Raw genomic sequence first — 24,072 nt, forward strand, 5'->3', positions numbered from 1 at the left:
CCTGTAAAACTCATTCATATCATAACAGTGATATATTATTGTCTTTATCAGCACTACAATCTTTATTAGGCCCTGTTGCTAATTTCACAGAGAGGAAGTCACAAAAAATAAAAGAGAAAATACAGTACATTTTAGTTCTCACACACACACACACACACACACACACACACACACACACAATAACAATAGATAGATAACAATAATAATAAAGTAATAAGAATAAACAGAAAAAAGAAAATGGCAAAATCCAATTAATGTAAAAATTATCTAGAATATAGAAAACAATGAAAAATACAAAAATTAACAATACATGTTATAAAATAGAAGATTTTGGAAATATCAAATACAAATAAACAATTAATATTAAAAAAAAAAAGAAACAATGAAATAACCTAACAATAAGAGCAATTCTAAACAAGAAACTTTGGAAATGTACAAAAAAAAAATAAAAAATTTAACTAGAACATATAAAAAATGGTATTAGTTAATGACAAAGCCTGAACTGTTGAAACTGTCAATTAATGTTAAAATTGATTCGGCCATTTTGAACAACCTGAACCCCCGGGCTAATGAGCGGTGTAATGGAATTCTAACGTTACAGAGATAAAAATTGCAAGATATATATTTCTTTATACATCTTACTGCTTTAATATCTTGGGGCATTCATTGTCTCTTCATGTGGCGAAAAGTTTGTAATGTGGTCTATCAAACAAAGAAGGGGATAAACTCAGAGAGAGATAGATGGATAGATGGAAGGATGGAGAGATGATGGATAGATGATGGATAGATGGAGAAATGGAGAGATGGAGAGATGGAGAGATGCTAGATGGATGGATAGATGGAGAGATGGATGGATAGATGGATAGATGGAGAGATGGATAGATGGAGATGGATCGATGGAGAGATGATAGATATGGATGGATTGATGGATGGATAGATGGATAGATGGAGAGATGGATGGATGATGGATGGATAGATGATAGATGAGAGATGGATAGATGGAGATGGATAGATAGAGAGATGATAGATGGAAGGATGGAGAGATGATAGATGGAGATGGATAGATGGAGGTGGATAGATGGATGGATTGATGGATGGATAGATGGAGAGATGGATGGATGATGGATGGATAGATGATAGATGAGAGATGGATAAATGGAGATGGATAGATAGAGAGATGATAGATGGAAGGATGGAGAGATGATAGATGGAGATGGATAGATGGAGGTGGATAGATGGATGGATTGATGGATGGATAGATGGAGAGATGGATGGATGATGGATGGATAGATGATAGATGAGAGATGGATAAATGGAGATGGATAGATAGAGAGATGATAGATGGAAGGATGGAGAGATGATAGATGGAGATGGATAAATGGAGGTGGATAGATGGATGGATTGATGGATGGATAGATGGAGAGATGGATAGATGATAGATGAGAGATGGATAGATGGAGATGGATAGATAGAGAGATGATAGATGGAAGGATGGAGAGATGGCTGGATAGATAGAAAAAAATGGCAAGAGTTAATTACCTAACCCTAAACGGTTGCAAGTCAATTCAGATAAAAAGTGATCCGGTCGTACTGAACCACCTGAACCTCCAGGGCTAATGTGCGCTTTTAATGGGAACCTAACGGCACACAAATAAAAAAAAAGACGGCGCCTCGCAGAGTGGGGAGGCGTGATAAGCGGCCATCTACTGCGTTGTCAGTAACAAGGCGGACGACATTTAGTGGACAGTATCATGGCCCGCACGCGCGCAGTATTTGGGTTTTTGTCGTCACAGATAAGAAAAGGTCCGTCCTCCCCGCTTCAAACGAGCGGCTCATCGGCGACGCCGCTATGACAGACCATTAGTCTGGGGACAGAAGTGAAATTAAAGCGGTCGCTGATAAGGCCTGAGCCTCGCCACCCCTCTGACACCTCTGCCCTATCGGTGCACACGCACGCACGCACGCACGCACGCACGCACGCACGCACGCACGCACGCACGCACGCACGCACGCACGCACGCACGCACGCACGCACGCACGCACGCACGCACGCACGCACGCACACACACACACACACACACACACACACACACACACACAGGATAAACAGGTGTGTATGATAATAGCTACCATGCAGTTAACACTGCGTGACTAAAAGCCAAGCAAACGCAACGATTACGCCACCAAGGTGTAAGATAGCGTTTAACCTTTCCGATCGCATTACAATTCCTCTATTTTTCAAAGGCTTGTTTTTTTTTTGTTTTTTTTTGTTTGTTTTGTCCCCCCCCCCCCTCCAAAAACGTGCTTCTGTCGAATTTGAGCCGACGTCGATTCATTTCCCCCAAAAAGGCTCGTCCTTTGTTGGGGAAATGAAGAGGGTGTTTAATTACACAACACCGGCGGTGGCTTGTTTATTAAGCCAGGGAGAGCGAGGGAAGAGAGAGAGAGAGAGAGAGAGAGGGAGAGAGTCCAGTCATTACACGTCTGTCAATCTTCCGCCTGCCGAGGTCCCTTCTCTCCTTTAAAATTAATACCAGAGAATGGACAAATTATCCGCTAAATTAGCGCGTTGTTCTTTGCGTGTGGAGATCTCCTCTGAGCCGCTCTCGCTTCCTCTCGCACCCTTTCTTTCTGTCTCTCTCTGCAATGAATGACAAGTACTGATCTGCTGCAAGGCTTGGGATCCAACGAGAATGGTAATGAAACAATTTAATTTATTAATAATAATAAATAATAACATATGGAAAAATATCTCATGAATATATATATATATATATATATATATATATGAATATATAATTAATATATAATACAAATAAAAAGGTTAAACTACATTTAATAACTGTATTAGATAAATAAAAATGCAACTATTGAGTACAAATACATATAATAAAACAAATATAATACATAATCATGAATAATTATGTCATAATAAATATATAACAATGAAAATGCAAAAAAAACAAACAAAAAACGTTTTTTCTTAGAAGCATGGTTAGCGCAGCCTCCATAACAGAATTTTTCTTTCAGCTGCTGCGTTTCTCTCCTGGCCTCATCTGGAACCTGCTAATATGAAATCCAACCAATCAAAGTGATTAGATTGCCAGTGTTGTGGACCGGGGCGGGAGGTCGGACTGGCAGGTAATTAACTCAGACTGATATAGGATCAAAACCGCCGTCCCGATCCAATCTCTGATAGACGAATTCAATTAGGAGGTGTTTACCGGGAAAAATCGGATTAAACAAGCGGAAGAAATGCGGCTAATTGCGAGCGCAGAACGGAGGTTTACTGGAGCCCGGTGACGCTCGGCGTGTGACAGGGAATGTATCTGCGTCTAGGTGTATTGGTTTCCACAGCGTTCTCAAATTGTATCGCAGAACGCCGCCCTGGAACATTACTCCAAATATAGCGGTGTGTCTTTGTTTCATCCGTTTGAGTCATGTTTTTTCAAGTCCTTGCGGATGAGTGTTATTGCTCAGTGGATATGACGCGTGTTTGATTATCCGGAATGTTTGCAATGCGAAGACGAAAATACATGAAAACAGATGTTCTCACCTTGGGCTCACGGACCCACGTGGGGTGACTCGATATGCAACATTCCCACGGCAGGCCCAGGTTCCCGGTGACCCCTTTGTTGCTCGGTTTCCCTGTCGACCTCATCTTTTAAAATGTGGTCGAAACCAGGTTCCAGCGTGAAGGTGTCACGGGCTTTGGATCCAGACGGGGGGGGGGGGGGTGCGGTGCTTTTTTTTTTTTTTGGTTTTCGTCCCGCGGGGAAATTCGGTCAAATAAAATACATCTAACACACACACACACACACACACACTATTTGAGATCTAGTGTAGTCTATTTTAGATATTCATAAAAAGCGGTGTTGGTGGGTGGGTATTTTCCCTGCTCACGCTGTATGCGCTGCTCAACGGTGGCGGGCGGTGCGGTGGGGGCGGCCAGGGCGCACCTCGCTCCGCTCGCTGGACCCCAAAGTCGGGGGCGGCATTCAGAGTTTGTCGTAACACAGGGATTTTTTTTTTTTTCGCGCGACCCTCATACCCCTTTATTGTAGATACACTTTATGTATTTTCTTTCCTCCGCGCGTAACGGGGATTGAACCCAGTCACAGTCGGACATTATTCTTACTTTGCCTCGAGCCCTTGCTTACAGCACTCAATGTGAATGGTGATGAATAAAATGTACGTCGTTGTCGGGGAAAAAGGCATTTCTGTTCTCAGAACCTAGTGGGTGATTACCGGGACGGAAATAAAAAGGTGGAGAACCTCGGAGAGTCGGACGGAACAGACTGGCAACATGGAGGCAGTCTGGGCGGCCATGCAGGGAGGACACTCACCTTGGCTTCAGATTCCCTGACCAGTCTCTGAGCCTCTTTGAGCTTGTCGCTCTCACAAGACAACTAGAGACGCACACGCACACACACACACACACACACACACAGGACCACCACAAAACCACGACACGTAAGAAAAGACAGAAAGCAAGAGAGGGACAAATGGAAGCAATGGAGTTAGACAGAGGGTTGAATGTGTTAAGATTTAGGCACAGTGAACAAGCATGCACGCACACGCCTGCACGCACACGCACACACACACACACACACACACACACACAAACAAACACACACAAACACGCGCACGCACACACATTTCTGTGATGGCCGCTGATTCCCTTCGTCGGGCTTTGTTTCAGCAACGTGCCCGTTTCTCCCTTGAAACATTTCACAGTGGATTGGATTACCTTGACACTGGCAAATGAGGTGTGATGGATGGGCACGCATACATACAGTCCATTAAAATAAATAAGACAAAAAAGGTGGAATCTTTTCCCAGCAGAACACGGCTTTCAAAGAGCGGGGGGGATAAATATTTAACGTTTATAATGGGGGGGGGGGGGACTTTTTGTTTTCCATTTTGCAGGGTTTTACCTGGCGCTATCTTGAAGTGCAGCCTTTTAAAAGCGCGTAAACTTATCATTTTAAGTTTAAGAGACCTGGGTTAAGAGACCAGGTTTGTTTTTTTTAAGCCGAAAAACCCAAGCGACTCGCCGCTGGCTATCATGGGCCGTCCCGCCCCCTCAAACGATCCCACCCGGGGCGATTTAACTCTGCAAAAATGTGACACCAACAAATGGAACGGCGGCGTTGCACAACAGCGGCGCGCGGCTCGCGCCACGCCGGTTGCGCTTTTGTCATAACGGAGCTCGGTACGAATCCCATAATGAGAAAGGGCAAGCCGGTGGAAAAAAAAAAAAAAGAGAGAGGGAGAGAGCGGGAGCAAAAGGAAAAAAAAAAAAAAAAAAAGAAAAAAAGAGTGATCTCCTACACCTCCCACACCTCCGACTTCCTCTCGGGGGCTAAGCTAGGTCAGCTACATGGCCGCCAGGTTGTTAAAACCGATTAATGGGATGGCATCGAGTGCTCTACATTATTCATCGCGCCCAGAGCCAATTCTCCGGATGCGTTCCACTCTCTCTCTCTCCCTCTCTTTTTTTTTTTAGTCTGGGAGAGGTGGGTTAGCGCGGGTTTGGATGGTTGGATGGTTGGATGGTTGGATGGAGGGAGCCTTCACTCAGCCCCAGCGGGTCGGGGGATCATCAAACCACAGACGCGTCAAGCGGGCGGGGCCAGTTCCCGCAGACACTCCTTGGACGTACTGGCTGCAGGGGCCCATCGCGTGTTTTACGTGTGTTTTTTTTTTGGGTTTTTTTTTTCCCCCTCTCTCAGATGTCTCGAGGTTCCACTCGGCGTCAGTCACGCTCGGCGAAAAATGCCGGCGGCTTTGACTAACAAACGGAGTCTCTGCGCGGATTTGAAGGTTCTGGGCGGGCGCCGATAACGGCTTTGTACGGCCCGTGTTGGAGGTGGATTCGATCGCGGCGTCTCAGTGCTTTGCGGCTTCTCTCAGTGTTTCCGTACGGAGCCCGTCAACGAGGATGACTCCCCCCCCCGCCCCCAAAATCCTTTTGTTGACTGCCGGGCAATCAAGCGTACATATGACAACTGTTTCCAAGAGGGGAAAAAAAAACAAAAAAAAAAACACAGGATTTATCTGAATCATCATGAGAGAGAATCGTTTTTTGTTTTTTTTTCTTCCCTATTTCGGATTTTCTCAAAAATGTATGGAAAACCTGACAACTTAGAAAATAACAGTAATTAAAAACATATTAACATGAAGCACGGTGCAAATTAAAAAAGTAACGGCATCTTAGCCCATTGGCCCGGGGATGGGAATTAAGCTGTTGACATATGTACGGTTCAAAAAACAAAACAACACAAAACATTTGATCTAACTCTACTAATTCTACTTATTCCTGGAGAAGGTTTGGCTGGGACTGTGACAGAGTGGTTTAATACTGTGATAAAAATTACTTTTTGTACTGTAGCTTTGGACTAATGTAAATTACGTAATGTCATATAATAATAATAATAATAATAATAATATATAATAATAATATTATATAGAATAATAATAATAATATGTAATAATAATAATAATAATAATAACAATATTATATAGAATAATAATAATATATAATAATAATACTATTATATAATATATAAAACCATCCTTGTTGCTAAGGACGATGACAGAGCTTCCATTGAAAGGAGTTGAGACAAAGGCGAGAGGAGCGGTGAGGAGCGGAGAGGAGTGGGTGGAGCGGGTGGAGCTGCCCTGCTGCTGGAGGCCTCCGGGGGTAGAAGGTTGTGTGAGGCTCATCCTTTCATTCCACAGAGGAAGGATGAAGGGGAAGGAGACGGACTGAGATGGAGAAGAGGAAGGAGGGGTGGGGGTGGAACGTGATGTGATTGAAGGGTGGATGAGGCAGATGGAGGTGCAGAAGCCATGGGGGGGGGGTTTGAAACCCAAAGGGTGACCCGGGCCGAGGAAGAACTGGAGCCAGATGAAATGAAGACGGATGGATGGGTGGGACGGGGTTCATTATGGGATAGAGGTCGAGCTCTCAGGCAGAGAGGTCGGAGACACGGGCTCTGACGAGATGAGTTCCGACGTACGCTCAAACCCAAACCCGATATGTAAATGAAATCCAAGAGACTTGAGAGGCTTGTTCATCACCCCAACATTATCCATGAAAGGTGGGGTGGTGGTGGATTGAATTCTATAAGAAAGGTAGATGCTACTTCTTCCCCTCCCAAGGTGGCAACTCGAGTGTTTCAAATTGGGTTAAGGAGGGAATAGCCATAATTGCCCGTGCTTGGAATGAGGAGTTTTGCCCGTGAAGAAACGCTGATGTCGAGGCTGCGAAAAATAACCGCGTGGATCCATCTCAGCCCGCCGTGATAGAATTACATAGGGAAAGCTTCAATGGAGCAATTCACCGGTTTGGGAAGGTGCACCTCAGCCAAGGAGATTGACCCTTTATTAAATCAAATGTTCTCGGATGGGTGAAAATACCCACTTACGGCCCGAGCGGCTCTAAGACGGCGTCAGAAAGGTATAATTTCCAGCAATTTTGTTGCTCTTTCTCGGAGCCATATTTTGACTCCCCGACTGCACGGGGTGCTGGAGATAAAAAAAAAAAAGAGGAAAAAAAAAAAAAAGAAATAAGGAAAAATAATAAAAAGCGATTCCGCTCGGAGCGGCGTCATCAGCGTTTCATCTCAATGCGAAGTGAGCGAGAGCTTCTTTAGAGGACGTCTGAGCGCGTTAGCCTTCCCTCATGTCGTGATATTTAAGGAATCAGGATCTCTCTCTCTCTCTCTCTCTCTCTCTCTCTCTCTCTCTCTCTCTCTCTCTCTCTCTCTCTGGGAAGACGCGTCGTTGGTGCTGTTCCCTCGCCCCCCGCTGTGTGGTTACCTGGGACTGCAGGCTCTGGATCTGGCCCTCCAGCTCTTTGATTCTCTCCTCCTTCCTCTGAGCCTCTGCCTGGGCCTCCTGTCGCGCGCTGAACTCCTCGTCAAACTGCAACAACGGGTCCAAGAAACAATGTTAATGCTTGGAAGTGAGTGAAAGCCGCACAAGTACCTACCCAACCCGCCCAGCGGGGGGGGTCTGAGAACGGCCGTACAAGACGTACCCCAGCCGTCTCCGCGCTCTCTTGGTCGGTTCTATTCTTAGTCCTCATGGCCCTAAACCCACGTTGTCCTTTGTCTTGGTTTACAGCCCCTGCTTTGATGTGAGCTGATGGACATAACCTTTGTAGGAAGAAAAGGCGTGTGGGGACCATGTTTCACTGACCCAGCAGGGGGGCACGGCTGGATGGCACGACCAACAACTCTTGAAAGTATAAAAAAAAAAAAAAAAAAAAAAGTCCTAAAGCCATCCTCCATTCTGGGGCTGTAGACATGAGAGGAAAACTCCAGGACTTCTTATTTATTATTATTATTTTTTTTTAACCCAACGCTTGTTTTATTTATCTTTGGAAGCCGAACCCAAGTGATTTGGCATCAACTGCATCCTGACACCCATGGGGCAATGGCGACCACGTCCTCTGGACAGCACGATTGCCCCGATGCCTGACTGAAGATACTCTCTCAATACTGGATCAATTTTAAAAGATTCCGATGCCCATCGCTCACTCCCAACGTTCCAAACATAGGGCTTCGGTCAAAGAATAACGCCGTCGTCCCCAGCGTGAGACGGAGGACTTTGGGTTTTGCTAGTTTACACAAATGCCTGCGCTATTTTATTCATTTCATTTTCTGGCAAAATGCACTGAATTGTCGGAGGTTCAATCACTTCTGCTGAGGTAAAATAATCCCAGAATAGGCTCTTTCTAAATAAAGAAACACAACACAAGCAAAGGGAAAAAAAAAGTCCATTGAGCGCTCGGGCTGAAATGTGGACCTTAAAAAAGAAAGAATACAACAGGCGCTCGGACCAACAAGTATACATCGGAACATCGGCATCGATCCTTGTAGTGTTGATACGGATCATGTAGCGCCACAGCCGGATATTGATCAGGGCATGAGAATCAATAGCTTGTCTGGCAGCTCCGGGGCACGAAAAAGAAAAGAAAAGAGGGCAGGGAAAAAAAAAAAAAAAAAGAATCAGAAAATAAATAAATAAATAACACTCCCACCAATGGAACTCGGGGGAGTGATTAATGCGTCACCTTTTTGGAGAACTCGGCAGCCTTCTCCTCGCTCTCCTCCACTTTGGCTTTGTCCACACACTGATCTGCAGGATAAGGAACATTGGAAGTGAGAGTTTTCAGCGTCGGCGCTCAGCATCCGTCTTGTGAAGCGTAATTAAAATCCGGTGAAAAACATGTTAAAACAACAGGAACAGAGAACGTGTGAATGGGGGGGAGCTTAGGTAATGCTGCAGGATGCCGGTATTGAGTTCACAGCTTCTTTAATGCGGTTCTGGCAAATCGCAACGTTGAATCATATTCACAAACTCATTAAAGCTCGACAAAGTGAGATACCTTAAGAGAATAAAACGCTCAGCCGTCCTTCACGGAAAAGGCTTTTGTGGAAACTTTTAATGAGCCTATGTTGTTCGGTCCTGGAGCTGTCGCTACAACACCAGGAGCGTATGAAGGGGGCGTCACTGGGTTTTCAGTTTTTTTATTTTATTTTATTTTTTCCCCCCTCTTCCATTTGACGCAAATTGATGTTTTTCCTCCGAGTCCAGGAGCGGAACTGACAAATGGCCAAACTAAAACATATTACACCAAATTAATAGCTGCTCACCACCCTCCGTCAGGGAGTTTCACCTCAACATCTATTACATTATGCATGAATGATTGGATGATGCTTATCTTGTACGTGGAACCACTGCAGGTGGTTTTCGGGGAAATAAACTCAGGAGTGTGTGTGTGTGTGTGTGTGTGTGTGTGTGTGGGGGTGGGGGGGGGTGGGACAATGAGTGTGAGCGAAGGATGTCAAGACATTTTTCGGCAACGTTTTGGATCCGGCTGCAAACTGAGAAGCGCACCACTGGTTTGAGAATTCGACCCAATAGTCGATGAGCCCGAGAGCTATGGATGTGTGTTGCATTGTGGGAGATTCTGCTCAAACCGCATGAAAACCAGAGTGTTAGAAGGTGGAGTTACCGATCAGGTGGGTGAAGTCCACGTCCAGCCTCTTGCTGTATCCGAAGTCGGGGTCCATGCCGCTGCGATGGAGGACGACTTGGGAAACGGACTCCTCAATTACCTTGTAGTACTGGGGTCTGGAGCCGTAAAAGCCAAACAATTAGAAAATTAGAAAAAGCCACGGTGGGAGACGACTGACTCAACAAGGCCAATTAAACCGCAAATGATCCTCCTTATCCAACCCAGAGGTCACAAAATGCCATATCGTAAAAGGTTGCCGCCGCAGAAAGCGGGAGAAACACGATTAAATTTGATTTGATCACCGGCTTCGGCCCCCCAATCATGAAATTAACAGATTAATAGGCGCGCCGTCCATTTCAAGGTGACAGGCGGGGAAACGCGGCCGGGCCAGGCTCGACCCCTCCCCTCACGCCCTCACTCACCATCATCTTTGCCAATTAAGAGCTGTCCTTAAAGCGTGAATGTAAAAATCGAACGCTCGTAATGTGTGTAATTGGAAGCACAATGGCCGAGGAAACATGTCGGACATGAGGCGCCGCGGCTTGTTGTGCGGGGGGCTCCGCCGTCGACCTGGGACTGCCGCTCCACCGCACAGGTTGCAAGGGTGACCTTTTCCCGCTTACATTATCAGCTTTAATTGCAAGTGACATTTAGTAAATACAATGTCAACCTGAGCCCGGGTTGCACAGTGGAAAATAATAATGCTCCCGCTACGACCTTGACTGGCAGAAGTAGATATGTAATCGAGAGGATTGTCATTTTTGTTTTTCTTCATATTTTCGCTGAGAGCACACAAAAGGCTGTATTTTAGGCTAAATATTATTTTTTTTTATAATTATTATCTCATTCATTTTATCACATAAATAATAGCAATAATGGTAATACAAAAATAATAATAATAATAATAATAATAATAACAATAATAACTATTTATATACCAAATTTATTTATTTATCCCTTTGTGATGAATTTACTGTATGTAATGTGTGCCATCCCCCTGTAGCTCCAGTATTGTAGTGTACACAAAAGCCAATTATGATTTTTTATAACTTCACATATCAATATCACATAATAATAATAATAATAATAATAATCAAATTAGCAGCAACTACTTCCTTACCAAATGTATTTGTATTTCTTTATGGTTCATTTAATATATGCAAATAAATGTGTCTCTTCAAGTCCCAGTATTGTAGTGTTTTGTCGTGTGCAAAATGTACTGAACTAGTTTCTAAAGAGAGAAGTGTAAGATCTCACCATCTCTGCAGAAAGCCTCTGCTTATTGTCTTTCTACATTTGATAAGAGCGTCGTCAGATCACCACTTTAAAGTACAGTCACATCTCGCTTTGGGCACTGCGTCGTTTTTTTTTTACTGTAGTCTCATTTCCTCCTGGCCTCCTGAACTGGCCCGACGCTCTTTCTATTAAATTAAATTCATAGCGGAGATGCTCAAAAAGCCTAGGATCATAGTACGGCCCTGATATAGATAAGGAAATCAAAGCCCCGTTGGAAGCGGGCTCTGCCATTGGCTGCTGAGCGCCAATGTGAGGGGGCTCCAGCATCGCTTCGGCTCCGAGAGAATAATCACTTTCTGCGGGCGGCAATGTGAAGAAGACTTCTTATGTTAATGCTGTAAGTACAAATCTAACCCCTGGAGGAGAAAAAAAAATAACCACGCTGAAAGAAAATAAAGAAATATTAATTGGTTGAGTGAATGAATTCAGCGTGATAATCCCGGTGTAAACAAATTCCCCAGAACCTCTCACTCAAACCAGTCATGGAGATAAACTGGGTGGAAGGTAAACGATTCGGCTCCTTCGTATGACTTTGCCACCGGAAAACGGGAAAACACGAACGTGAGCCGGAGCGTTCCGTGCCAAGGCAAATCAAAATAAATCACCATTAAGGTGCCATGTTTTCAAACCGTCACCCGGCGAGTAAAATAAATAAATAAACAGGCATCAGCTGCCGGATTCGCCCACTCGCGAGAGGCGAGGGGAGAGAGCGCGCATGTCGCCCCGCACGGCTTAAAGCGCCATGGCACCCGGCTTACAACTGTCACCCGTGTACACCACATTATTATCTCCGTAAGCCGCCCTATTTTCCTCCCGTCCTCCATCCTCCGCCGGGCGGAGATAACCGAGCGGAGAGGGAGTGACCCAGAACTGTCAGGCCCCTCCACAGTGGGCAGGGCCCGGCTCCAGAATCCAACATATGTCGCCTTCATCCTTCTCCACCTCCTCTCTTTCCATCGCTCTCTCCCCCTCCCTGGCACCTTCGCTCCCCATCCCTTCCCGCCGTCGGAGGAAGCGGTTCCACGCCGTCCCAGCCACTTGATCCATCCAGCCCTGCTCCACATAACCAGTGTAATCCCCCTATCGCCGAGCTCCAAAAAGAGGAGATCTGCTCTATATTTACTTGGGTGGGCTTGATGTGCCCCCATTCGTTAGGGCTGCACCCAAGAGATTAATTATCCAAAAAAAAAAAAAGGAAAGAAAAACAGAAAGTAATCCGCAGAGTAAGTGGGAGCATGACAATGTAGGCCGTTTCTCGAGGAACTGACATTTAGGATAAAAAACAAACAAAAAAGAAACAACAAAAACTAATCATGGAGCCAATTCATTGATAATTAAATAACATCTGCATTTCTGTCTTAAAGAAACAATTATTATTACCAGTATATTATTATATCATCATTATTACACAGCTCTGTGGAATACTCGATTCTGATTAGTCAATAGGGGCAATCGGTGCTCAGTTATTCCTAAGTAACGACCGCCGATCTGTTAATAATGACCGTTGCCATGGGCAACCACTACTCCTGGGTTCACATCCCTCGTATCCCTCTACATCCGGCTACATGCTCATGATCCAGCTTTGACATCCTGTGACGCTACTTGGAAACTACAATGGAAGACTAGAAGAGATGGATGCAGATAATGTCAGATTCCACATAATTAACAGTAAATAGTTGTGTCATCCTGTATGAGGTCAACTTGTTTGTTTGTTACAGTGCTAGCTACCGTGTTCGGGACTATTTTTCACGGTGGAAGCTTTTTAACTGGGCATACTACTTTTAAAATCATCACAAATCAAGAGTCCATCCCAATGTATCCTTCAATTTAGTAAATAGCCATGAAATAAGCAGCATAATGTGGAGCTGGTCGTTATGTCAAAATAAGACACCGATGACCCTGTCAGGAGTTATTTCGCGACAACGACCGGGACACAGCCCATTTCCCCTGACCAAACTCCCAGCGTAGTCCAGCGCCGTTTACCAGTTGTTTTCACTCGATATTAACATTTTTCTTCAAGCTGTCCATGGGATGTTTGGATGACTTGGAGTGCTCCTTGGAACAAAAAAAAAAACGTCCAACTCACCAGCGGCCGGGTCTGCAACCGTCCACCGATACAACCTGACACTACACATTACAGTACACTCTCACCCAATGACAAGTTGGGAGATTAATTATTTCTTTTTTTTTTTTACTTTAAAAATAGGGAGGAAAAGTTTCCGGAAAAATCGATCATTGTGTAAATTGCACATTTCGGCCAACGTGGATGTGTTGGCGAATGGGAAATGCACAATATATCGGTGTGTGGGTGCGTCTTCATGAAAACCATATTTTTTTTTTATAAGCTCATCATTTGTTACGAGCCTTGATAGCGATATATTCATTTATTTATTTATTTGTTTATTTATTTCCGGTGACATGGACAGTAGTGCTGAGGTGGACTGGGCTGCAGCGGCCGCTTAATGTGAAATTCCTCACTTGCTTTGACTAGATGAGGAATGCATTATTCATTACTCAAAGGATGCAGCAACTTGTCTATGGTAAATTCATCTTCCTCCGCTCCCCCCGCCTCAGGGTTCTCATTTCTTTTTTTACATTTTTATTCCCGCAAAAAATATAAAAATAAAGAAAAAGGTCCGACACAGCAAACTAATTTATCAATGTCATTCAATGGTGAGAAGTGACGGACCCGTCTCCTGTGTAATGATTGACATATTTATATGTTGGGGAGTGCGGGTCCCGACATTCTAATAATATTTAATCCTTCCAAAAAGAGAAGAATAATCTCCCAGGTGGTTTTTTTTGTTGTTTTTTTTTCTGTTGCAGACGGGGGAAGAAGATATGCAAATATAAAGGGCAAGGTCATCTGCAGATCGGCAAAAGTTCTCACCTCACATTTTAAGTAATTCCTGTGACTGTGTGAGTGGCGTCGGCCTCCACCTAAGCACTCAGTAGTCGTGTGTTATTTTGTTTTTTGGGTTTTTATCTGAACCCCACTTTTCAATGGTCTTGGGGGTACGACACGCCTAGAGGATAAGAAGGTACAGTACATGAGGGCTATTGCAGAGAGGTTGCTTCATGCAGAGGAAAAATATATTTATATATATAAAAGAAGTAAGAAGAGAACAGATCTGGCTTTGACTCTTCGTGGAGCTTCATGGACACAGCGTAAAATACAATTTGGGGGAACTGAGCCGAACTGAGAAAGCATTCCACCGGCCGAGCTCATTCAGATTGTTTAACTTCAGGCGAGGTCAAACAGCATCAGTCTCGGAGCGGACGGGCAGACGGACGGACGGGCGGAGGGGAGACGGGCGGAGGGACGGTACGTCAGAGAAAAGAAGGGAAAGAAGGAGCGGCTCACCTGATGTAATAGTCGTTCCTAATGAGCAAGAGGTGCTGCAGGATGGACAGGAAGTAGGCCTCGGATCCTGTGTCCTTCACCATGTTGGACAGCAGGTGGTAGACCTCGCTCATGTCGGTGAGGAGGCGCGGCAGTTAAGGAGAGGAAGGAAGAAAACACCAAAAACGCGCAGCGGTCGGTGGGAGGCGGCGGCTCCCGGGTTCCCGCAACTGTTTAAAAAAAAAAAAAAAAATCACCTTGTTGAGGAGATAAATTGGAGGCGCAAATTGGGTTCATTAGCCGGCACTTCATGTAGCAGCTGTTCCGTCGCTACTTGAATTTTTCATCATCTCTGCTGCAATTTTGAATTCTACATTTCACATCTATAATGGACTGCGTTGCACGGTGTGTGTGTGTGTATATATATATATATATATATATATATATATATATATTTATATATTTTTTCCTTCCTCTTTTCAATCCAGTATTTCTGACAGACGTCATTGTGCGAAGCAGCGATACGTCTTATCAGCCGTCTCCCCGGGGAACTAAACGAGTGTACACAGCCAAGTTAAAGAAGGGAATTGGCAATAATGTTAATAAATAAATAAATAAAAAAACCACTCGCCCCGGTTGAAGCTGTCACTCTGAACTTCTGGAGAAGAAGGAAATGAATCACATGAAAAGAGCCAGGGTAACGAAGTATGTGAGGAAGAATGTGGCGGGAATTCCGTCGCAGGACTGAAAAGGGAGGAGGGAGACGGCGCCGTTAACGTTGCAAAACCGCGTCGATGAGGCGTCCGGCGCTGACGCTCCCCCAGGGACACCAGCCGTGTGGTCGGTGCCGTAATCGTATGTTCAATAAGAATGATGGGGCTTTTTGTTTTTTATTTATTTATTTATTTTTAAACGTTATATAAAAACTGAAAACCTGAGGGGTGAGTCTGAGTTTCAATAAAGTGTGACTTGGGCACATCTGAACTTACATCTATAGAGATTCAGAAAACACTGCTTGAAATAAAGAACGTGTCGAATAAAATGTTCTATTAATTATTTGCAGTGTTTGTCCGGGAAAGGCAACTCATCCTCTCGAGAGAACTGTTTCGAAAATAGAATAATAAAATGTACAAAAAAGAACCCAAAACAATGATGAATAAATAATCAAATCTTAAATACTGTATGGCAACGCACGCACCAAACCTGAGGACTAAGTGGGTCCTGCTGTGTTAAACTGTGACAGAAAATGAAAATAAAATGCTCCAAATCTGTGAACTGTGTATTTTAACAATGTCTACCAAATAATTTATGATATTATACAACGTTATACTGTTTACCGTGCTGTACCGCTCCCACACTATCTATTGCCAGCTGGTTTTCAAATCCATTTCTTTTAATTTGGTGTTTGGGACAACCACCCTCCTTCAGCTCCAACGACAGCGGATTGAGGAACGTTCCTCCGAAAAAGAGGATGTCAAAAGCGCTGAACTCCGATAAGTTTGAAAAAGAGATTGTCTCTCAAATGTCCACACGGTTAGTATTGATCTTCCCCGGTTCCCCTCAGTTGCATGTTGCATGTTGCATGTTGCATGCGATAACATCACAAGACACAATACAACCATGAGTGGAATTGGAAAAGGATCAATCCATCGCCCCCACTGGCTTCCAACAACATCCCGAATTAAACTCTCATCCCAATTTTCCAATTCTGTGGAGTGTGAGGGACGTGAAAACCAACTGGTCAACTAGCGAGCCACCTAGCCTATCAGCAAGCCACGGACGCAAACCTCACGTGGAACAACGGCCATTCATGATCCATTAGGGGAGTCCCCGTCGCTCTACCCCTGCCCCCTGTGCCCCCCTTTTCCACTCTCTTCACCTCCTCCTTCTCCTCTCCTCCTCTGCCACCTCCTCCTCCTCCTCCTCCACCTCCACCTCCCTCCCTCCGCGCCATGAATAAACATGAGCGGCAGACAGGTGAGATGTAGACCAGTCAGTGGCGGGGTCAATCAATCACTGTTACCGCGGCTCCATTAATATTCATTAGCCGCCCGGAGTCACCTCCTCGGCACCTGGACCCGGGCCGGACGCGCGGGAGACGAGCCTCGCAGCGGCTCGGTTAATATTCATGAGCCCGCCGCCAGAAACAAGACACAAGCGCAACGCTCGGGAAGCTGAGCTACCACCGTACGTGATATGATGAGTGCCTGAGTGTGCGTGTGCATATTGTGCGTGTGTGTGTGTGTGTAAACCCAGGGAAACCGAAGGGACTTTGGGGGTTGTGGGGGGGGTTACTAGACAACTGGGGCATTGGCATCGTGCGCCGGGGCCTTCGGATCAATACAGCATTGTCCTTGGAAACAAACACTGGGCTCCTCTCATTTGTGAACCTGTTCAAGCACATCATTAATCCAGCAGCGCACCCCCCCCTCCACCCGCCTCGCTTCCACTCCGTTCTGGCCGTCCCCCCTCCGCCTTCCCCTCCTTAACCTTCCGTGTGTCAACAGAAACTGTCACTCAAGGTGGCGTTCGGAGGCTGATTTCCTCCGCCCTCGTGGGATTTTATTTTTTTTTTTTTTGGGGGGGGGGTAAAGGTTGTGGGAATGAACATCTGTATAACAATGTCAGCGTCTGCTGTGTCTACTCGCAATGTCAGTCTCTCTTTCCCCTTTTATTTTCCTCCCCGCGCGCGCGCGCACACACACACACACACACACACACACACACACACACACACACACACACACACACACACACACACACACACACACACACACACACACACACACACACACACACACACACACACACACACACCGAGCAGCTCTGTGAATTATTAAAAGGGTGGGTGGGGGGGGGGGGGCTCTCTTCTGGCGGATGCCTGAACAAGTGTGTTGAGTAAATTACCGCTCTCACTTCATGAACTACAACTCCAACAAGTTTAGAGCTAAGTGGAGCTTAGCAGAGCGGTCGGGGAGAAAACCAAAGTTCTTTTATTATTATTTTTTATTTATTTTTTTAAGAAATATGCAAGAACGAGTTCAGGAGAGGAAATTAAAATAATGAAAAGTGTTATTTACCGAGCGCAACGCGGCGAGTCGAGGAGGAGAACGTTTTAAAAGGGGTCAGCGAGCGCAGCGCTGGTCGGATCGCAACGCGTTCGCTGCTGCTGGAGAGGGGGATTGATAAGCTCTCGTTTGATGCGAAGCAGGTTGTCGTGGAGCGACGATCGCCGTTTTTTTTTTTTTTTCGGAGACGCGATCGTCGCCTTGGAAACGTGATCATCGGCCCTCATGTTCACGAGGCTGTTATTACCTTGCTCTGACCTATTGCATTTGTGAAAACGGTCTGGACAGGTGTACAGGTTCCGAAGCCCCGAGTCCGACTCTTTTCGCAGCACTCGTCATCAATTCAAGGGGGCAAGATGGAGTATTCTCAGCGACACGTCGTTCACTACTCCATCTTGGACCTCGGCAGCGGCGGAGGGGGGCCGCAGGGTCCGAGGGGTTATTGATAACTCAGGGAGACAAGACCAGACGGAGAGGGGGGGATGAAGGAGAACAATGCCGAGATGGGAGGTTAAGGAGAGGGGGGCCGTCTCAACGGTTCACCCGGGCGAGACGCCGAGCGAGAGATTGTCGCGCCGATCCTAAAATCCTCCTTTAACGAACCCGACCGAGGGAGGGCTTTGGCCTGCAAAGCTTTGGCCGAGCTCCCCAAATCCAAAGGAAAATACAAAAAAAATAAAATAATAATAAATAACTAGACAAAGAAAGGATATTCCATCTCGGCTCGGATGTCGTCGAGGCGATGGGAGAGCTCGATGGAGTCCTCCTCCTTGTTCTCGTTGAACACCTTCAGCTGGATGTCCAGCTCCTCCGACTCCTTCAGCTCCTGGAGGCAGCGCGTGCGGAAGTGGAGGGTTCAGGGGAACGGATCCCGGAAAAAAAAAAGAATAATAATGAAAGACACAAACGACGCTCTTGGTAAAAACTTGTTGGATTTTGCAGCAAACATCGTGAAAGCAGCAGGTAACACAAAATAATAACCCCTGAGTAACTGAGCTGCTGTCGAACAGAGACGTGTAATAGTACACAATGAAATATATCACATTTTGGCAATAAAGTGTGGGCATTACATACTGTATATAATGACGGCCTACATTATGGCTACTGTGGCATTATTACAAAACGCTTGGTTCAAAACCATTGGAAACACAAAGGGAGATATTCAGGCGTGTTTGATTTACATTTGCTGACGCCGTCGGTGCCCTGGGTTTGAATTAAGTGGGAAACAGGCGGGGTTGGATTCTGGGAAAGTGGGATGGTGTTTTATGTGTTTCCCTGTCACCAGCTCGCAGGGGACCCCCGCCCCCACCAACCCCCCCCCGCTAGTTATTCCAGGACGTACACCTGTTCCTGCCACCAGGGGCTTTGGAAGTGCTCCTCACCACTTCAGTATGAATCACCAACAAGAGGTTTACAGGCTGAGACAGGGCCAAATTTAACCTGATTCCTGCAGCTATCAATCACCCCGCACACACTCCTTTCGGTGCTGCCATCCATCTTAAGCAGGCCTAGTTCTTAGAGGGAAAGAGCCAATAATGCCTCCAAGAAAAAAAAAAAAGGAGGAGGAAGGGAAGGAGGAGGAGAGTCGGAGAGCCAATAAACTCTGTCAAGAACTACTGGAAAGAAACAAATCTTATTTTGTCTTTGACCGTAGTTCACTTTCTCATTACCGCCGTCGGCCACGCCGACTCCTGAGCATAAGTCATAATTAGGTGGCGGGGTGTGCGTCTAAATGCCCGTATTAAAAACCTCCGCTGAGTGGAGCATTCATAAAGGACTGTAACAGCGAGGCTCTTTCATATCGGGGGGCAGGGATGGGGATAATTAAAGTAATGACAGTAATAATCAACGGGAGCAGCTGGGATGACTTATTAACGGCTGACACGTTGACACCGTTCACCCCGCTCGCCGCGAAATAAGGTCCCGGGTGATGAGCGGGAGCGAGGGCACGCTGCCCCGTGTGGGGACAATTGGGATGGCGGTTGAGGACGCCCCAGAGGGGTGGAGCTGCGATGGAACAACTTAAGTGAGGTGAAGAGCAGCAGCAGCAACAGCATAAATAATGATGATGATAACAATCTTCTTTTTTCAGCTGCTCCCGTGAGGGGGTCGCCACAGCGGATCATCAAATGATAATAATAATAATAATTATTATTATTATTATTATAATGATAACAATAATAATAATAATAATAATAATACTTATAATTATTATTATTATAATAATGATGATGATAACAAAAATAATAATAATAATAATGATGATGATAATTTTTTAATGATAATAATGATAAAAACAATGATGATAATAATAATAATAATAATAAAAACTATGATAATGATAATAATTATAATAATAATAATAATAAAACAATGCTAATAATAATAATTATAATAATAATAATTATAATAATAATAAAACAATGATGATAATGATAAAAACAATGATAATGATGATAATAATAATAATAATAATAATAATAATAATAATGATAAAACAATTTATAATAATAATAATAAAAACAATGATATAATAATAATAAAAACAATGATAATGATAATCATTATGATAATAATAATAATAAAAACAATGATAATAATAATAATAATAATAATAATAATAAAAACTATGATAATGATAATAATTATAATAATAATAATAATAATAAAACAATGCTAATAATAATAATTATAATAATAATAATTATAATAATAATAAAACAATGATGATAATAATAAAAACAATGATAATGATGATAATAATAATAATAATAATAATAATAATAATAATGATAAAACAATTTATAATAATAATAATAAAAACAATGATATAATAATAATAAAAACAATGATAATGATAATCATTATAATAATAATAATAATAATAAAAACAATAATAATAAATAATAATAATAATAAAAACAATGATAATAATAATAATAATAAAAACAATGATAATGATGATAATAATAATAATAATAATAATAATAATAATCCGCTGAGGGTTTGTTTACCGGCAGGATCTTCTTGAGGCCACATCGCAGGAACTCGTTGCGTAGATGTATCCTGAAGTCGAGGTCGTCAGGGGAGGTGACCAGCGCGTTGATCAGCTGCATGCAGGCCACCTGAGCACGCACACAAGTTCAAATGATTTTTAGAGAGGTTCATTGTTATTTTTTTAGGCTCTTTGTATATTGAATTTTTTTTGGTCAAAGCCTTTGTTCGTTTTGAGGTTCGTGTATTGACATTTATTGGGATTTGTTTGCAAATTTTGAGGTTAATCGCATCTGTCCATTTTTCCAATCCTCGTTAATTATTTCACCTAATTCTCATTACTTTATTATTATTGCCTGTTGTTTGGATGTGAGCTGCTGACACACCCCATCCCCTGAAAACATCTGATTGAATTGTTCTGAATGTCACGCTTTTACGACAAGAGCAAAATGGGTTCCCAGGGTCTGGAATGAAGCTCAAATTATAAGTGAACAAATGGGTGGTGCGGATGGAAAAGGAAAGGATAAAAAGCGAGCGGGAGAGCAGAAGATGGATAGAACAATCAAATGGGAAATTAGGAAGAGAGGCGAGTGGAAGAGAGGTCGACGGAAAAACAGTGCTGAAGGAGTGGAGCGGGAAGGGGGGAGAGGGAGGGAGAGAGAGAGAGGGGTGCATAAAGTGGAGGTCTGCAGAGTCCTTTGACCAGATGTGCATTATTAATTGATTTATTGGATAAAGGGAGAGGTGAGGGGGGCTGAGGGAGGAGCGGAAGGGATGGAGGAAATCAGCGATGGGTCTTAACTAGCGGTAAGGCGGCTCCTGGGAGCCCGAGCACCGCTCCGACGGCCGATCGATGAGGAGCTGAAGGATTCCCATGGACAACGGGAGGAAAAGGGGATTTTTGGAATCCTTGACGTCCATCACAGCACCAATGCTGCTACACAGTGAGACACCACGCCAACGATTGGATTCTACTCTCTCTTACCTTTATTTTCACCAGGGCTTACTCTGGGGCGTGATCTACACTTTCTGTATTATACATTCATTTGAATTTGGCAACAAAACCACTTCAGCTGCCCTCCTGGATGAGTTATTAATCATAAATTACAAGTCATAATAATTATAGAATAAAAAGTACAGTGTGTCCAACTCTGAAGAAAAGTAGTTTTCAGTCCAGAATACCTGTGTCCCTCTTATGTTGTAGTACAAGGCTTCAGTATGTAAGTGATATCTAACTTTTTAGGACAAATATTATATCTATCTATCCCTCTATCTATCCATTCATATATCTATCCCTCTATCTATCCATATAATGTAGCTATCCATCCATCCATCTATCTATCCATCTATCTATCCCTCTATCTATCCATCCATATATATATCTATCTATCCATCCATCCATCCATCTATCCATCTATCCAACCATATATATATCCGTCTATCTATCTATCTATCTATCTATCTATCTATCTATCTATCTATCTATCCATCCATCTATCAATCCATTTATCTCTCTATCTATCCATCCATATATCTATCCTCTATCTATCCAGATACAGTATCTACAGTATCTATCATCCATCGATCTATCCATCTATCGATCCATCTATATATCTATCCCTCTATCTATCTATATACATGTATCTATCCATCCATCTATATATCTATCCATCCATCCATCTATCCCTCTATCTATCCATCCATCTATCTATCCCTCTATCCAACCATATATCTATCTATCTTTCTTTCTAGCCATCCATCTATCCATATATCCATCCATCTATCTATCCATCTATCCCTCTATCTATCATCCATATATCTATCCCTCTATCTATCCATATATCTATCCATCCATCCATCTATCTATCTATCGATCCATCTATCTATCCCTCTATCCAACCATATATCTATCTATCTATCTTTCTTTCTATCCATCCATCCATAAACCAATCAATCAACCTATCCATCTATCCATATATCCATCCATCTATCTATCCATCTATGCCTCTATCTATCATCCATATATCTAACCCTCTATCTATCATCCATATATCTATCCATCTATTTACCCATCCATCTATCCTCTATCTATCCAACCATATATCTATCTATCTATCTATCTACCTATCAATCAACCTATCCATTTATCTATCTATCCATCCATCCATTCATCATGTATATATCCATCATCTATCGATCTATCTATCTATCTATCTATCTATATATCCATCCATTGATCTATCCATTGATCTATCCATCTATCTACCATCTATCCATCCAACTATCTATCTATCCATCCATCCATTGATCTATCTATCTATCTATCTATCTATCATCCATCCATCCATCCATCTATCTATCTATCATCCATCCATCTATCTATCTATCATCCATCCATCCATCTATCTATCTATCTATCTATCCATCCATCGATCTACCCATCCTTCAATCTATCCACCCATCTATCTATCTATCTATCTATCTATCTATCTATCTATCTATATATCTATCCATCATCCATCCATCCATCTATCTATCTATCATCCATCCATCTATCTATCTATCCATCATCCATCCATCCATCTATCTATCTATCTATCATCCATCCATCGATCCATCTATCTATCTATCTATCCATCTGAAATAAGATTCCCTCTGGAAAGACAAAGTGTGTTTCAAGAAGGCTGCAGGGCCTTTCCACTGGACCTGTGCACTGGAGCCAGACATTTCTCCACAAACATAGAAAACAGAAAACCACACTGAGGCTCGACAGGATTTATGTAAGCACAGAGACTCATGAATGGCAAAAAAAACAAAAACAGAAAAAAATCAAAAAACAAACAAGACAGGAATAAACCGCTAATAGTTTTGGTGTATAGTTTTGGTGGCTGTGCATTCCTGTTTTATGTTTTTCTTAGGGGGAAGGGGGGGTGAAAATTAAAAGTATTGAGCGTGATTAAGAGTGTTAAGATAAACCCAGAATAAAAAACTGTGAGGGTCTGAGTGAGGATAAATTAGAAGTGCTACTGTGTAAGTGAGTGTTTTGGGGCTGAATACGCTGGCTTTTCAATCTAGAACAGGCAACATGGCAACGGATGAACCATGACAAAACACATTTTAATCACATTAGCAGGAAGTTGGCCTCGCCAGTCTATCAGGAGTTTCTCCTCCTTTTAAAAGTCAATTAATTCCTTGAACCCTGCACATCAGCGAGGTATTTTAATTTACTTCACAATTACAATAACTACTTTTCATTAGTGTTTTTTTTTTTTTTTTTTTTTTTTACACGGGAAAAAACAGCCTCTCCAATAAGAGGGAATTGTTCTTTCTCCACCCCA

At 43.4% G+C, this 24,072-nt stretch overlaps 1 protein-coding gene across 1 annotated transcript in view; it reads right to left on the reverse strand.

Annotated features, from left to right (window-relative positions):
* The window catches only part of diaph2 (diaphanous-related formin 2), a 436,878-nt gene that overhangs the window by 257,385 nt on the left and 155,421 nt on the right, over positions 1–24,072 (reverse strand). The window contains exons 12-17 of the mRNA XM_080007732.1: positions 20,755–20,865; positions 18,454–18,566; positions 14,694–14,810; positions 10,031–10,149; positions 9,086–9,150; positions 7,828–7,932 (exon numbers count right to left, since the gene is read on the reverse strand). Of these exons, the coding sequence (XP_079863858.1) occupies positions 7,828–7,932; positions 9,086–9,150; positions 10,031–10,149; positions 14,694–14,810; positions 18,454–18,566; positions 20,755–20,865 (630 nt within the window). The remainder of the gene's footprint in view (positions 1–7,827; positions 7,933–9,085; positions 9,151–10,030; positions 10,150–14,693; positions 14,811–18,453; positions 18,567–20,754; positions 20,866–24,072) is intronic.

Source organism: Zeus faber (genome assembly GCF_960531495.2).
Source record: "Zeus faber genome assembly, chromosome: 10".
In the NCBI taxonomy this organism is placed as follows: Eukaryota; Metazoa; Chordata; class Actinopteri; order Zeiformes; family Zeidae; genus Zeus; species Zeus faber.